Source organism: Notechis scutatus, chromosome 5 (assembly GCF_049901735.1).
Source record: "Notechis scutatus isolate UNSWTSFEM ecotype Mainland chromosome 5, rNotScu1.2, whole genome shotgun sequence".
In the NCBI taxonomy this organism is placed as follows: domain Eukaryota; kingdom Metazoa; phylum Chordata; class Lepidosauria; order Squamata; family Elapidae; genus Notechis; species Notechis scutatus.
In genome coordinates this window covers 4,887,099-4,901,000 of record NC_142013.1, presented here as the reverse complement: position 1 = coordinate 4,901,000, position 13,902 = coordinate 4,887,099, and the positions used below count along the sequence as shown (strand labels likewise).

Sequence of the window (13,902 nt, the reverse complement as noted above, 5' to 3'; positions counted from 1 at the left end):
CCCCAGGTCAGATCCTCTTTTATGGTAACACCCAGAAACTTAAAACTGGCCACTTGCTCCACTCGGTCTATTTATCCAAGTAAATCAGATTGGATTGGATTTGCAATCTTTATCCAGTTGCCTTTCTCTCACTGGGATGTTGCTGCTCTCATTCATTTCTCTGTTCGCAATCCCCACCCACCCTTTAAATACCAACCAGTTTGGCAAGCATGCAAATTTTGATCATGGCAATGCAGCAACTGTCATTAAGTGGGAGAAACCGTCATACATCCCTTTTTTCAGGGCCTTTCCGACTTTGAACAGTCACTAAATGAACGGTTGTAAGTCGAGGACTATTTTCAAACCAACACCTGCTTAGAAGGGAACCGCCCAAGGCTGTACAGAGCCCCGCCTCCCAGCCAATCAGAGCTTCGCCTCCCAGCCAATCAGAGCTTCGCCTCCCAGCCAATCCGCGGCGGGGACGGACCAGCCTCGACGTAGCCCCCGCTTCCTGCGCCAGGGTGGGAGGGAGGGAGGAGGCCGGGGCGGCGGAACCTTCCTCCTCGGGCGTTGAGGGCGCGGGGAAGGCGTTGCAGGCAGGACCGTCCCCCGCTCCGGACCGGCCGCCATGCAGCTCCGCTTAGGCATCCCCAAAGAGGCGCATTCGCTGCCGCCGCCGCCCCTGTTCACCTTCCCGTCGGTCTGGATGGCGGGCGTCTTCTGGCTCAGCGCCCTGCTGGACAACGGCCTCAACCGCAGGCCCATCCTGCGAGCCGGTCAGTCGCCGGGCCTCCCGGTCCCTTCCCCGCCGCTCTGTCGCCCTTGGACGGGCTGCGAGGGGTCGCCGGGGCTGCTGCCCTGCCGGGATCCCCGTCTCGGACTCCGGGCCGCTGACCACCACGCGGACCTCTCCGTAGCAAAAAGGCAGAAGGGAAGAGCCCCATGCCCATAATGCACAGCCGAGGGGGAGCCAAAAAGAAGCCACCTTCCAGCTCAGGCTCGGGAGGACCCCGGTCTGGCCTCTGGGGGGGTCGATGCTCCCAAGGGGGCCCTTCCTGATGGACCCAAATGGAGGGTTTGGTTATTCCTTGGATTGTCCTCTTGGGTCCCCATTTGGGGTCAAAGCAGAATTAACGCCCCCCCCCAACCCTCCCCCCCCAACACAACAACCCTGCGAGGTGGGACAGGCTGAGAGAGAGAGAGGGACTGGCCAAGGTCACCCAAACGACCTCTATTAATCTCTTAGACCAACCCCAATCCATTACTAATAATTTTGATTCCAGTGCTAGGAAAAGTCTCGAGTTTCCGACAAACCAGCCATCGACCGACAGGTAGAGACAAATCGTACTTACCCACCATTCAAAAGAGACAATAAAAATATTTGGAAGGAAAAGACCCAGGACACATCCTCTCCTGCTGCCCGAGGTCAGATAAATGGGGACTAGCTCCAGACAAAAAAAAACATATGTAATCAAGGAATCACAAAGGAGGAAACTGCACCCACCCCCAACACTGGCAGGAGGATTTAATTCTTTACTGGATATCTCGCCTCCCAATGTTGGGTCAAGGCCAACAAATGCCCTCCCAATCTTCCCCCCACAACATCCCTGCGAGGTGGGTCAGGCTGGGAGAGAGGAACTGGCCCAGGTGACACCAAATTGGCTCTATTAGTAATTAGTCTATTACAGCAGTGGTCGCAAACCAGTGAGCCAGGGACCACTGGTGGTCTGCAAGAAAATTTTGGTGGTCTGCAGAGAAATATCACCCCCAAAGCACCCCTTCCAAAGCAATTGATCCAGGTTGCATAGCAACACAAGGATGCGCCGCCCCCATGACCCATGGGAACACAAGGCTTGCATCGCTTCCTTTGCGAACAACACAAGGTAGTGAGGGGAGGGGGGAAAGGGCGGAGGGGGGGGGAAACTTGGCTGCACGCAAGGAAAGCAGCAAAAGTCTTCCTTTCTCTAACCCAAACTCCACCAGAAATGAGTCTTTGGGAGCCTGCAAGGCCTCCTGCTCCAAGAGGCTGCACCCTTCTGGCTGAGTTTGCGGGAGAGGAAGGGTATGAAAACTGAATACCAGACAAGCCCTAGCAGCCTTAACGTGGGAAGATGTGCTTGGGGTGGGAGGTGATGGTCAGCCAGTATCCAGCGATGGTTTGCCAGGATACAGCTGAGGAGGGGACATTTCCACTTTGGGATCAGGAGAAGAAGAAGAAGGGAAGGAAGGAAAAAAAAATGGGGGAATAAACACATCAGATTTAGTGGCTTCAAACCAGACTGTGCTCAGCCCGTCTTCTTCACAACTTCATTTGTAGGCACCATGCTAGGGACAACCACCTGCTTGTACGCCCTTTGAAGTGCCACTTGCTGATTTTCGGGCCAAGGTGTCCCACTTGTGCTCTCTTGATCTTTTCCAGGCATCCATCGTCAAGTCCTGATGACCACGCTGGGCTTTTGCTTGGGCTACTACATCAAGAGATACTCCAATTACTACTACGCTGAGCGGGACAGGGAGCTTTTCAGTTACATAAAGCACCATCCTGAGGACTTTGTGGAAAAAGGTACTTTGGCGGGAAGCGCTTTCCAGGAGCGATGCTCAAAGGTGATGCCGCCTCAGGTTAGGGAAAGGAAGGCTGCTGCTTTCTGGGGCAGAGGGCGGGGCCCCAGGTGTTTCTCCTGAGTTCGCCCACAGCATGGATGAGATAAAGGGCCCCCAATTATTCACCAAGAGAGTTGGGACAGAGTCTTCACAAGTCCACACAAATGACCTGGGTGACAGGCGCAGCAAAGTAGTCAGTGTTGAGGAGGCTGGGAATTATAGTTCAGCCACAGCTGGATTGCAGTGAGTTGTCCAATGTCAGAAGTGTATGGAGTTGTGGAGGTAATTGTATCTCAGGTATCAAAATCTGGGAACTTGGGGAGGAGGTTTACGTTGTTGATACAGTCTTGACTGTTGGCAACTACAGGGACAAATTTGTGCATATTCCCTTAGCAACAATTTTGCCCGTCTTTTGAGGACTGAGAGAAAGGGACTGGTCCAAAGTCACCCCGTTGGCTTTCATGCCTGAGGCAGGACTAGAACTCGCTATCTCCTGACTTCCAGTCCCCTGGAAGAACCGCTGTGTCAATCTGGCTCGCAGCAATGGGCATGCTTGTCAACATTTTACTTAGAGGTGACTTTAGACCAAGGGTCTTCAAACTTGGCAGGTTTAAGACTTGTGGAATTCAACTCCCAGAATTACTGAACTAACATGATTGGAGGAAGAATACTGAGAGTTGAAGTCCACAAGTCTTAAAGCTGTCAAGTTTGGAGACCCCTGTTTTAGACCTTCATAACAGAAAGTCTTTGTCTGCTTGTCCCAAATTTGCTTTTTGAAGAAGCAACTGGACTTTCTGGTTTTTCTTTGAAGACGTTTTTCTGGAAGAAGTAGCTTCTTGGTTGAGAAGCGAAAAGTTTTCAAAGAAAAACCACGACTTGGATGACTCTCCATAGACACTCTTTGTCCACTTGCTTGCTTAAATTCTCTTTAAGGAAGCGTAAACCAGAGATTTAGGGTAAGGTAAATATATACCCACAAGGTAAACAGACAGTGCTTTTCCTTGTCCTTGGTCTGTGAATAAGCTTCACCAGCAGGATCATTTCCTGTTTTGTTAGAGCCCAGAAAGGTGGGAGAGATTCTGGAAGACTTCACCCCAACTCGCTGAAGTTCTGCCAGCAGATCCTTTGATCTTCACGGTGTTTCCTCTCCTCCCTACTCTTGCGTGTGGAAGCCCTCGGGGTCAAATTGCTTATTGATAAATGTGTACTGTATCCTTTCTAATAAAAGCTCTATGAAGATCCAGTCTGCCTTTTTTTTTTTTTTTTTTTTTGCTCATGATGTACGCCTGGAAATGGGGGAGAAGGTGCCTGGAAGATTTGGTATAAAACTCAGAATTTGCCACTGCAGAAAATTTGAATCCATGGCCGTTCTCTCAGCCCTGTGTTGCGTTAAATGGTCATCAGTGGTCACTGATCATGATGAGCCTCTAATGGGGCATGACAGTTATGCCTTGCAGGCCTTTAGAACAGTGGTTAAACCTGTCATTTTCCCTGGACATTTGTAGTTATAATAGTTTTTAGTCTTGATTGTCATTTGTTTTAGTATGCTTTAGTAATGTCATTCTTTTGTATTTTTGTTTACCTGTTTTATACACTGCCCAATGCCACATAGTTTGAGTGGGATGGCCAAATAAGTGGCCATTCCTAAATAAATGAAGAAATAATTATTTTCTGCAATTGCCGGGAAATGCTTCTCTTTTATAACGCCAACAAGACCTTTCAAACTTTCTATTTCTCCTGTAATTACAAAACCATGTGTGTATTTGTTGGTGCAGTGCTTCAAGCCATTTTGTAAAGAATTATTAGCAGGCATATGTGCCCATCTTACTCTTACTAAGAAGGGGCAAATCAGGTACATTGTGCAACTCAGATCATGTGCAGAGATTGCTCTCTAGAAGCTAACAAAGCTACTTTTGCCCAGGGTCCCATACTGGATGGTGCCTCCAATGTTCAGAACATTATGAAAATAGGATTCAAAATATTTTGAAAAGTCACGGGGCTTCTCTCAAAAACAAGCCGTACTGGAGTTTCCATAGAGAGAATCAAAGCAGTTGGACATTCGTGTCCTTCTGTCCATCACATCATGCATATCAACAAATCTCAGCCCTCCAGATCTTTAATTTTGTATTTAAGAACTTGCTTACAAAAGAAGCTCACAAGCTTGACATGGCTAGATTAGTTGTTTTATTGCAGACAAAAATGAAGCCATAGATGACTTTTTTTCACAGTTTTGAGATTGGAAGACACACCCGGTTATTGTTTATACCCTATTTCTGTTTTGTCTGGGAAATGCTAGTTACTGTCTTGCCAAAACGTTCACTTTGATATATCAAACTTTACATGGCTTAGGTACAAATTACTTGAAGATCCAGCAGAGTCGACCTCACATTGTTAGGTCCTTGAATGGGGCACCTTTTTGTAGGTTCATGGAAAGAACCTTTGGCTTAGGAAGCATAACAGTATATAAAGAAATAAGTGGTGAAAGGATATTAGAGCATGTACAGAGTGTAACTAACTCAAGTTTTGACATCCTTTGCTGAGCTGAAGCTCCATTATAACCTAATGTGCCAACTGAGGAGATATACCCTCCAGGCCAAGCTTAGCTAAGTAACTTGCTGTAAATTCAAAATGTGAATTCTGCCTGCTGCAAGTATCCAATATGAAGATAACAACTTTAGCAACCTTTTGGAAAATGTGTTCTCTCTCTCTCTCTCTCTCTCTCTCTCTCTCTCTCTCTCCTCTCCCCCTCCCCCTCCCTCCCTCCCTCCCTCCCTCCCTCCCTCCCTCCCATCCATTGTCTCAGAGTGCTGAGAAAATCATGAGACTAGAAATCTTTGTTGGCCAAGTGTGATTGGACACACAAAAAAATTGTCTTTGGTGAATATGCTCTCAGTATACATAAGAAAAAATGAAATACATTCATCAAGAATTATAAGATACAACACATAGCTTACATAGTCATAGCTTACTATAAGCAATTTGCATAAACTATAAGCTTTGCATAAAACAATTCTCCCCAGTTCAGGTCTGAGCCTGGTGCCAATAATGGATGCCAGGCACAAGGTGCAGGTTTTCTGATTGCTTTTTATTGAAGTACTCCAAGGAAAAGCGCTCCTGGCCCAAATGCCAAGAACCAAGGATTAAGAAAGCTTTATACATTTTCACTAAAGGAGAAGGCGGGACAAGGCGAGAGAATAAGCAATATCATCTAATAAACATTTTACTAATAATTCTACAATTTGTTCTATTGGTCTCTCGCTGTCCCTATTCCAAAGCCCTGGCCCCAGGAGTTATCTAATACACATTTTATTTGCTGCAAGCCATCTGTTCCTAACTTTTAGCTGAGGTCTGCAAGTTGCCTAACTCTTGTTCCTCTTAACAGCTTTCTAACTACCCAGAATTGTTACAAGCTTTACACGTGCCTATTTCCTGTGGATAAGCATTCTTTGTTCTTGCCAGGCACAATTACAGTTTCCTGATTTACTTTCAAGTGTGTAAGCCATGACCTGGCTTTATTTTAGGAGCTGGCCCATCACCGTGGATATGAAATTCATGCTTCTATAGCAATGACGATCTATGCAAGCCGTGTGTAAAGCTATAAGAAGGAAAAATGATTTTTTCCCCTTGCGCGGCTGCTATTCTCTCCTTGCCTTGCTGTTTAAAAGTGAAAGATTAAGGTCACACAGTCTTTGCTTTGATCAAAATAAAAATGATTATCAGTTTTCAGGGTTTCATTGGGATTTATTCAGATTCTGAGCTACAGCAAAATCTAACAGTGGAAAGAAAGGAAAACAGGCACATTGCCTAATCTCTGAATTATTCAGAGAAAAAAGAACTGAACTGAATTAAGGTGGGTTTTCTGAAGGAACAATGAGGAATACAAGCATGGCACTAAAAGTGATGTGTTTTGTTATGAACTGAGTGGTGAAAAAGTATATCAGAAAGTGTTGTCTTCTAAATGGTGGTAATACACAACCTCTCCCCTCCTGTTTCTGGGTTATTATAATAGGACCGGCCTAAGGAACCTGCTAGCAAAAATAGTAAGGGGAGATAATAGTTGGGGAGATAAGTTCTCCTGCCCCTTTAAGAAATTTAGGCGGGAGAGTTTGCCCAAGGGATCACTTAAGTCAGGGATGTCCAGCCTTGGCAACCTTAAGCCTGGAGGACTTCAACTCCCAGAATTGCCCAGCCTGCAAAGCGAAGAACGAAAACACAACAAAGCTGGCTGGGGAATTCTGGGAGTTGAAGTCGTTCAGGCTTAAAAATTGCCAAGGTTGGACACCCCCTTGACTAAAAAGGATAGCAAGCCGATTGGGTGAGCTAGTCTCGTGACCGGAGCTGGCCTCGGGAATATCTTCGCACTCTTCCCCCCACCCCCCCGCGCCCTTCCGCGTTCCATTGCGCGAGCGCTGTTTGCGTTCCCGCCTTTTTCCTTTTTGGACACGCCCCTCTGGGCTCATTTCCCGCTCGCTTCTGGAGAGTGAGGGAGAAACGGCCGCCATTTTGTCGGCGGTCAGAAACTCAAGGAAGGACGCGAACGAAAAACACAGGTAAGGTAAGAGATGGGAAACCGTCTGAAATTCAGGGGGCCCGGCCAGCCAGACCCCTGAGGCAACCTGAAACCTCCGTGATATATACCCATAATGTCGTAGCCTCGTAGCCGGTAGGGGAAGTACGAACTTTCGGTTTCGATTTAGAAACTCGATTTTAATGGAGGGCCGGATCAGCCTGGTGATTGTCCTTTGTGCGTGGGGGGGAGGTCGGTTGACACCGGTGGGCTAGAAACTCGGGATCCCGGGTGGAGTCCATCCCAGTTCTTTCTGGCCATGGAGCATATTCGCGGGTCTTTAATCCGATTTGTAAATTTACCGAGTCCCCCCTCCCCCTTTAATTGAATGTAGGAAGGGGTTTCTTCTGTTCTTTTCCATCCTTATTTTTTTCCCCGGGAAAAAGACTGCTTCCACACTCTGTTTCCCAGGGGTCTCCAACTTTGGCCACTTTTAAGACTAGTGGACTTCAACTCCCAGAATTCCTCAGCTAGCAAAGCACCCGTCTTAAGCCTACAAAGCTGGCTGAGGGATTCTGGGAGTTGAAGTCCACTAGTCTTTTATATTTTTATTTTTTATGATATATAAAAATATGTTATTAAATATACATACACACGTACAATCATTCCATCTTCAGTTCAGCAGTGTGTTGTCGGGGTACAAATATCTTTGTTAAATAATAAAATGATGACATCCTTTGTTAAATTAATACTGATTCTGCAATCTTTAACATTCCACATATTAATTCTACAATACTAACATAATAATATTCAACATACCAATCATAATATTTACTTATCTCTTTTAACAGATCTTTATTTTGTTTCCCTGTTTCTAACTTCCATTTCTATTATTTAACCATTGATAGAATGGATCCCATACCATATAGTACTTCGGTTTGCTCTTTCTCCTTAATTGCCAGCGTTAAATCTGTTCATTTCTGCACATTCTAGTATTTTGCTAATCACACACTCATCTGTAGGTATCTCTTCACTCTTCCGATTTTGTGCAAATACAATTCTGGCAGCAGTCAATATATGAATAACTAAATATGCATTTTCCTTAGTATATTTTTCAGGTAAGATCCCCAATAGAAATATTTCTGGTTTTAAATCGGTATGTTGTTTTATTATTATTTTTTCCAACCACGTATGTATTTTTCTCCAGTATTTTTTTTGCTTTTGGGCAAATCCACCAATTTGATAATATGACCCCGGTATTTGGTGGTACTTCCAGCATTTAGCCGATTTGTCTTTAAACATCCTTGCCAGACGTGCTGGGGAAAAATGCCATCTATACTAAACAACCTTCAAATCAAGGTCCGTCAGCGCAGTCCACTGCAGGAATGATGCCAGCGGTAAATAGTTCAGTAAATCAGCCTGAAATGGGAATAAATGCTGCCATGAATCCTGGTATGTTGTCTGCGGGAAATGGGCAAGGAATGATGCAAGGACAAGTTATGGACGGTTCCATTGGAGCTGGAAGAGGATGTTCCAATATGTCATCCCCAAACCCAGGAATGGGAAATGCTGGTATTCTAATGGCAGAGACATCACAGCAGGGTTCTCCCCAAATGGGAGGGCAGGCGAGCCTGAGAGGTCCACAGCCTGGAGCAATGAACAAGGTATGTCAAAGTTTTTATCCTGAATATGGACAATGAAAAATACAGTTTCAAAGTGCCCTCCTTTAGGGATGCTTTTGGGTGTCTTGCCAGATGCCTCCAACATGTTTGCAGATGGAACATATAATACATATAACACAAACCTATACATAACCTTATCAATGCATATTAAGGATGAATTTTACATGAGTGTTAACCTTATAATAACCCTGGAAAAGTCTAGGAGTCTAGGTATAGTTCATTATTCAAAACATTGCTTGAATTTATAAATATGGAAGGCTTTAAATAAGGTTTTCCATACACAGAATGATTGTGCATGAGGTAATAAGTTAATAATTTGTCTAATTGCAAGTGTTAAAAACTACTCCAAAGGCCATTCTTTTTTATTATTATTAAATTTATTTATTCAACATTTCAAAAAACAATTTCCACTTTTTACAACGATTCTGTAACGGTGTCACACTGATTGATAAAGTCTATAGCTATTTCAACTTCTCCATTCTGTTCACTTATACTCTTATTTCTCAATCTAACTTATAACACTATTAACATTTGTTCTCGTAGATTTTCACGGGTACAGGTATGCAGGTCTTGGCGTGTTCGGGTCTTTTCCTGTGTAAGATTGAGAGCATCTTGCAACGTTTTGACAAGGTCCCACTCGCCATCTTCAGGCTGGTGCTTTTGGCTTCATGCTTGTGCGAGCTTTGCACGAAGCCAAAAGCACCAGCCTGAAGATGGCGAGTGGGACCTTGTCAAAACGTTGCAAGATGCTCTCAATCTTACACGGGAAAAGGCCCGAACACGCCAAGACCTGCATAGATAGACAGACAGACAGACACACACACACACACACACACATACATATATACAACATTAACACTTTTTGCTGTCGATTGACAGAGTTGTGTCTAACCACTCATACCAAACTTTCCATATCTTACAGTACTCTCTTTCTTCTTTATCTTTTAATATCATTAGCAAAGGCTGTTCTTAAGAGTAGCACTAATAATAGAATATGTGAGAGAAGATATATTGGCTTTGTGTCCTGAACCTTGCATTTTGCAAAACATTGTATATTCAAAATAAACTGAATTCAAAATGCTACTTTTCAAGACACAAAGCATTGAATGCAAAATGGGTGGATAAAAATTGATTTTTTAAAAAAAAGTTTTTATTTAAATCAGATTTTTATTTTTTTTATCAAATTTATTTTCATAAAATGCTTTTGGAGTAAAAATTTATCTAAAAATACTTTTCTATTTAAGATACATTAATTTAGTTTATTCAGCATTAAATGGAGCTTAGTTATGTAGCATGAGGCTGTATATTCTGCAATATATGCATTTTTGGTAAGCTCAATCTAAGCTCTGCAAGCTGAGATAACATGCACTGCATTGATGCATTCACACAATTTCACAGTAGTCATGAGATAAACCATAAAACAGAGTTCAGGAATATTCCTTCATCCCATTGTTTTGCAAATCTATGTAGATTACAAACTCTATGACTGTTTGGAGAGAAATGCATCTGTACCACCAGACTCTTAAGGGTGAGGAGGAAGGGCAAGCAGTAAAAATGAAAGTGAAACCTTCTAAACAGCTTTTGCCAGAAATCAGAAAAAAAGGGTTGCAAATCATCATCCCACGACCAACCAATAGACCCTGCAATTGGTCAAAAATTTAAACCAGTTGCCAATTGCCAAATTTTATTGATCCCCAGGCCAGAGAGCAAAACCATGTTTTCAGGTCTTTCTGGAATGCCAGCTAGTTCAGGACCAATCTCATCGAAGCGGGAATGTTGTTGCAAAAGATGGAGGCCACTGTGGAAAATTGTGTAATTGTATTGCTTGGAGGGAGAGGATCTCTCTTTAGGATAATGTCTTTAATTATTTTTTTAAAACATCTACACTTTGTTCATCTTTTCTTTGATTGGGCAAACAAGTTGGATACGAGCAAACTTTTATTTGTTCCTTGGCTTATTTTACTCCAGATTCTCTACACTGAGATCGATCAGGGTAATCAGACTTAAAATGTAACTTCTTGCATGTGCATTTACAAAATGTATAGACTACTGCAATCTCACCCAAAAAGCAAAGCATTCCACAAGTAATCTAGAAGAGGCAGGACTTGAGAGCTTATTGAAATAAGGTCAGGATGGAGCTGTATAAATTCAGTATTATTCTAGAATAGTGTTTTTCAAACTTGACAACTTTTACGATATGTGGACTTCAACTTTCAAAATTCTCCAGCTACCATGCTAGCTGGGGAATACTGAGAGTTGGAGTCCCCACATCTTAAAAGTGAAATAGAATCAATGGCCCACATATAATAATCTTGCCAGTCTCATAAAGTATCTCAACTTCATTTTAATGCCATATTGCTGCTACTAACTATAATAACTTCTGTGTTTAGGATGATGACTTGGGCATTGCCCGCAATAACACTGAAGACCATGAGCACAAGATGGAGAAACGGGGCCTCGGTATGGATAATGGGAGCAACAACCAACAGGCAGCCGCCATTCAGAGTCCTGCTGACTCACGTCGCCTGAGTATCCAGCGCTGCATCCAATCCTTAATTCATGCCTGCCAGTGTCGCAATGCCAACTGTTCAGTGCCATCTTGTCAAAAAATGAAGAAAGTTGTCCAGCACACAAAACGCTGCAAGCGCAAAATCAGTGGAGGGTGTCCAGTTTGCAAACAACTCGTTGCTCTTTGCTGCTACCATGCTAAGCACTGCCAGGAGAACAAGTGCCTAGTGCCACTTTGCCTAAATATCAAACGTAAACTTCGTCAGCAAGAGCTTCAGCATCGCCTACGACAGGCCCAGATCCTCCGGAGGAGGATGAAAGCCCCCGCAGGAGGATGAAGGCATAGTGTAGAGCAACAGCAAGGGTTGCCTTCAAAAGTAGTTCGTTTCTAAAGAAACCTGAAATGGGGGACAATGGAAAACAATAAAAAAATATATTTTTGTTATGGCTGGGACTAACCAGCAGGGTGGATAAAAACCGATGATTTTTTTTTTTAAATTAGATTTTTGATTTCATTTTGATTTTTTAAAATTTCTATCAAATTTTATAAAATGCTTTTGTAGTAAAAATTTTCTAAAGGTAGTTTTTAAGATACATTAATAATTAATTTATTCAGCATGAAATGGAGCTTAGTTATGTCGCATGAGGCTGCAATATTTACATTTTTTTTGTAAACTTCAATGAATCCAAACTGCAAGCTAAATAAGAAACCTTCATTTCGTTTGCACATAACATTAAAGATTCCTGCTGCCTGTGACATACCTCACCTTGTGTCCCTGCCACATCACCAGCTGTCCCATTAAAGTGAATGGGTCAACAGCAGGTCGTGATTTAAATCAAGTAGTCCTTTGGTTGTTGAGTTTTTTTTTTCCCCTTCTCATGCTTTGGGGAGGTGATAGTTTTTTGGCTACTGACCAACTGACTTCCTTCACTAGCCTCCAATTGGTTTTGTTTTGCTTTTTAATTAATGAAAATAGCTATAAATTACTGAGGAAAATTGTTAACTTTTCCCTATTCTGGTTTTTTTATTTTTTTCTGCAGTCGTAATTATCCTCTGAAATCTGTGTCTGTCTTGTTGGGTTGCAGAGCCAAACCAGACAGTTATAGAGGTGCAAGTGACAGACTCCATCATTCCTCTGTAGAACTGGATCAGCAGCTCAACCCCCCAAACTAGAGGACAAAAAGGTGAATGTTGCTTTAAAATTACTGTGCATATATATGTATGGGTGTGTGTGTAAATAAATACATAAATATAAAATATAAATACGAATCTTCTTCCTTGGTTGGAAAAATGTCAATTCTTTTAAAAACTGTAAAATACGTACTACATCCAGTCTCCCCTCTGAAGCGTACTTTTGTCCTTGCAAGAATTTTCTATACCAGAGTCTGAACTTAAACTTCAAGTATTAAAATTTGTACATTTAGAAAAAAATTTTTTTTTGCAAACATATGGGAACAGCTGCCAAATGGATGTAATATATATATTGTGGTTTGTTTTCCTGAAAGATTTGTTGTTTTTACATCTAACAAAGGAAAAAAACTAAAGAGGGTAAGAAACTATTCCAAGTGTAAAATTTTAACCTGAGTGAAGATCCCTGGGGTTTATGCTTGCTTTCTCTTTCCCTTCCTTTCCCTTCTCTCCTCTTCCATTTTCTGTAAAACCTGAAAATAGAAAGCATAAATGTTGTCTTATCCCTGAACAACAGCTCCCATGATACAAAGGGTTGGAGGGAAATCGTAGGGCAAAGGGGTGCATTTTGCTAGCCGGACACCTCAAAAACGGGTCCTGTAATCTGTAATCGAGTCTGCTAAGGCACTTCCTCCTCCTTTTGGGAGACCCACCTGCTGAAAGCTATTCTTCAGGTGTGTCTTTTCTGAGCCTCTGAGTCAAAGACTCAGTTTGTGAAATGACTTCCTTCACTAGCCTCCAATTTTGATTGCTTATTAGTATCCTGTGGCTATCACTAAGTGTTGTATCTTATGATCCTTGATGAATGTGTTTTATTTTTTCTTTTATGTACACTGAGAGCTTCTGCACCAAAGAAAAATTCCTTGGGTGTCCAATGACACTTGACCAATAAAGAATTCTATTCAATAGGTTGTTGTTTTTTTTAAATTAATGAAAATATTGATAGTTATAATTTACTGAGGCAAATGGCTAACTTTTCCCTAGTCTGGTTTTTTTCCTGTCTACTGCAAAAACAAGAACAAACCAAACCAAAAAAAGAACATTCCGTAATACTGGAGGACAAAAAGGTGAATGTTGCTCAGGACTTATCCCGGGAATGGTTTGGTTTGGGATTCAACCTCCGTCAGCGTCTACGAACGATGCTCTGAATCCCGCCAAGGCTTTTCGGCGCTTGCCAGCTCTACCTTCTCTCTTTATTTTTATTTCCCTCCCCACCCCCGAAAAGGAAAATGCTGCTTCCAGCCAATAAAGCCTCGTCCTCTTGGTCTTAAATCAGATAGTTCTTGGTGTAGCAGCACAATGGAACCCACCATTTCCGTTGCTAAGGAAAATGGCTCCTAAAAGTGAGCTTGGCCCCATTTGGCAACCTTTCTTGCCGCTGTCGTTAACTGAATCCCTGTACTTAAAAGTTAGGGACACGGTTGTTAAGTGAATCT

At 42.8% G+C, this 13,902-nt stretch overlaps 2 protein-coding genes across 4 annotated transcripts; both read left to right on the top strand.

Annotated features, from left to right (window-relative positions):
* The first annotated feature begins 492 nt into the window (after positions 1 to 492).
* Positions 493 to 3,823, top strand: NDUFC2 (NADH:ubiquinone oxidoreductase subunit C2). Its single transcript, XM_026689130.2, has 3 exons — positions 493 to 755; positions 2,399 to 2,542; positions 3,637 to 3,823. The coding sequence occupies exons 1-3, from the start codon at positions 608 to 610 to the stop codon at positions 3,684 to 3,686; spliced, it is 342 nt and encodes a 113-aa protein (XP_026544915.1). The 5' UTR covers positions 493 to 607; the 3' UTR covers positions 3,687 to 3,823.
* A 3,209-nt stretch (positions 3,824 to 7,032) lies between these two features.
* Positions 7,033 to 13,374, top strand: LOC113426729 (histone acetyltransferase p300-like). Of its 3 annotated transcripts, none has more exons than XM_087965991.1 (3): positions 7,033 to 7,131; positions 8,556 to 8,751; positions 11,160 to 13,374. In XM_087965991.1, exons 2-3 carry the CDS (start codon positions 8,569 to 8,571, stop codon positions 11,613 to 11,615), a joined length of 639 nt encoding a protein of 212 aa, XP_087822117.1. In that variant the 5' UTR covers positions 7,033 to 7,131; positions 8,556 to 8,568; the 3' UTR covers positions 11,616 to 13,374. The 3 variants fall into 3 exon arrangements, with proteins under 3 accessions (XP_087822117.1, XP_087822118.1, XP_087822119.1); XM_087965992.1 differs by having other exon boundaries at positions 7,043 to 7,127; positions 8,554 to 8,751; XM_087965993.1 differs by having other exon boundaries at positions 7,043 to 7,136.
* Positions 13,375 to 13,902: the final 528 nt, after the last annotated feature.

Excerpts from the sequence above, each read along its gene's own strand:
- NDUFC2 (XM_026689130.2), top strand. The coding sequence starts at position 608 with ATGCAGCTCCGCTTAGGCATCCCCAAAGAGGCGCATTCGCTGCCGCCG. Across the intron at positions 756-2,398 it reads CAGGCCCATCCTGCGAGCCG|GCATCCATCGTCAAGTCCTG; the intron begins GTCAGTCGCCGG and ends GATCTTTTCCAG. Across the intron at positions 2,543-3,636 it reads TGAGGACTTTGTGGAAAAAG|AGCCCAGAAAGGTGGGAGAG; the intron begins GTACTTTGGCGG and ends CTGTTTTGTTAG.
- LOC113426729 (XM_087965991.1), top strand. The coding sequence starts at position 8,569 with ATGATGCAAGGACAAGTTATGGACGGTTCCATTGGAGCTGGAAGAGGA. Across the intron at positions 8,752-11,159 it reads AGCCTGGAGCAATGAACAAG|GATGATGACTTGGGCATTGC; the intron begins GTATGTCAAAGT and ends TTCTGTGTTTAG.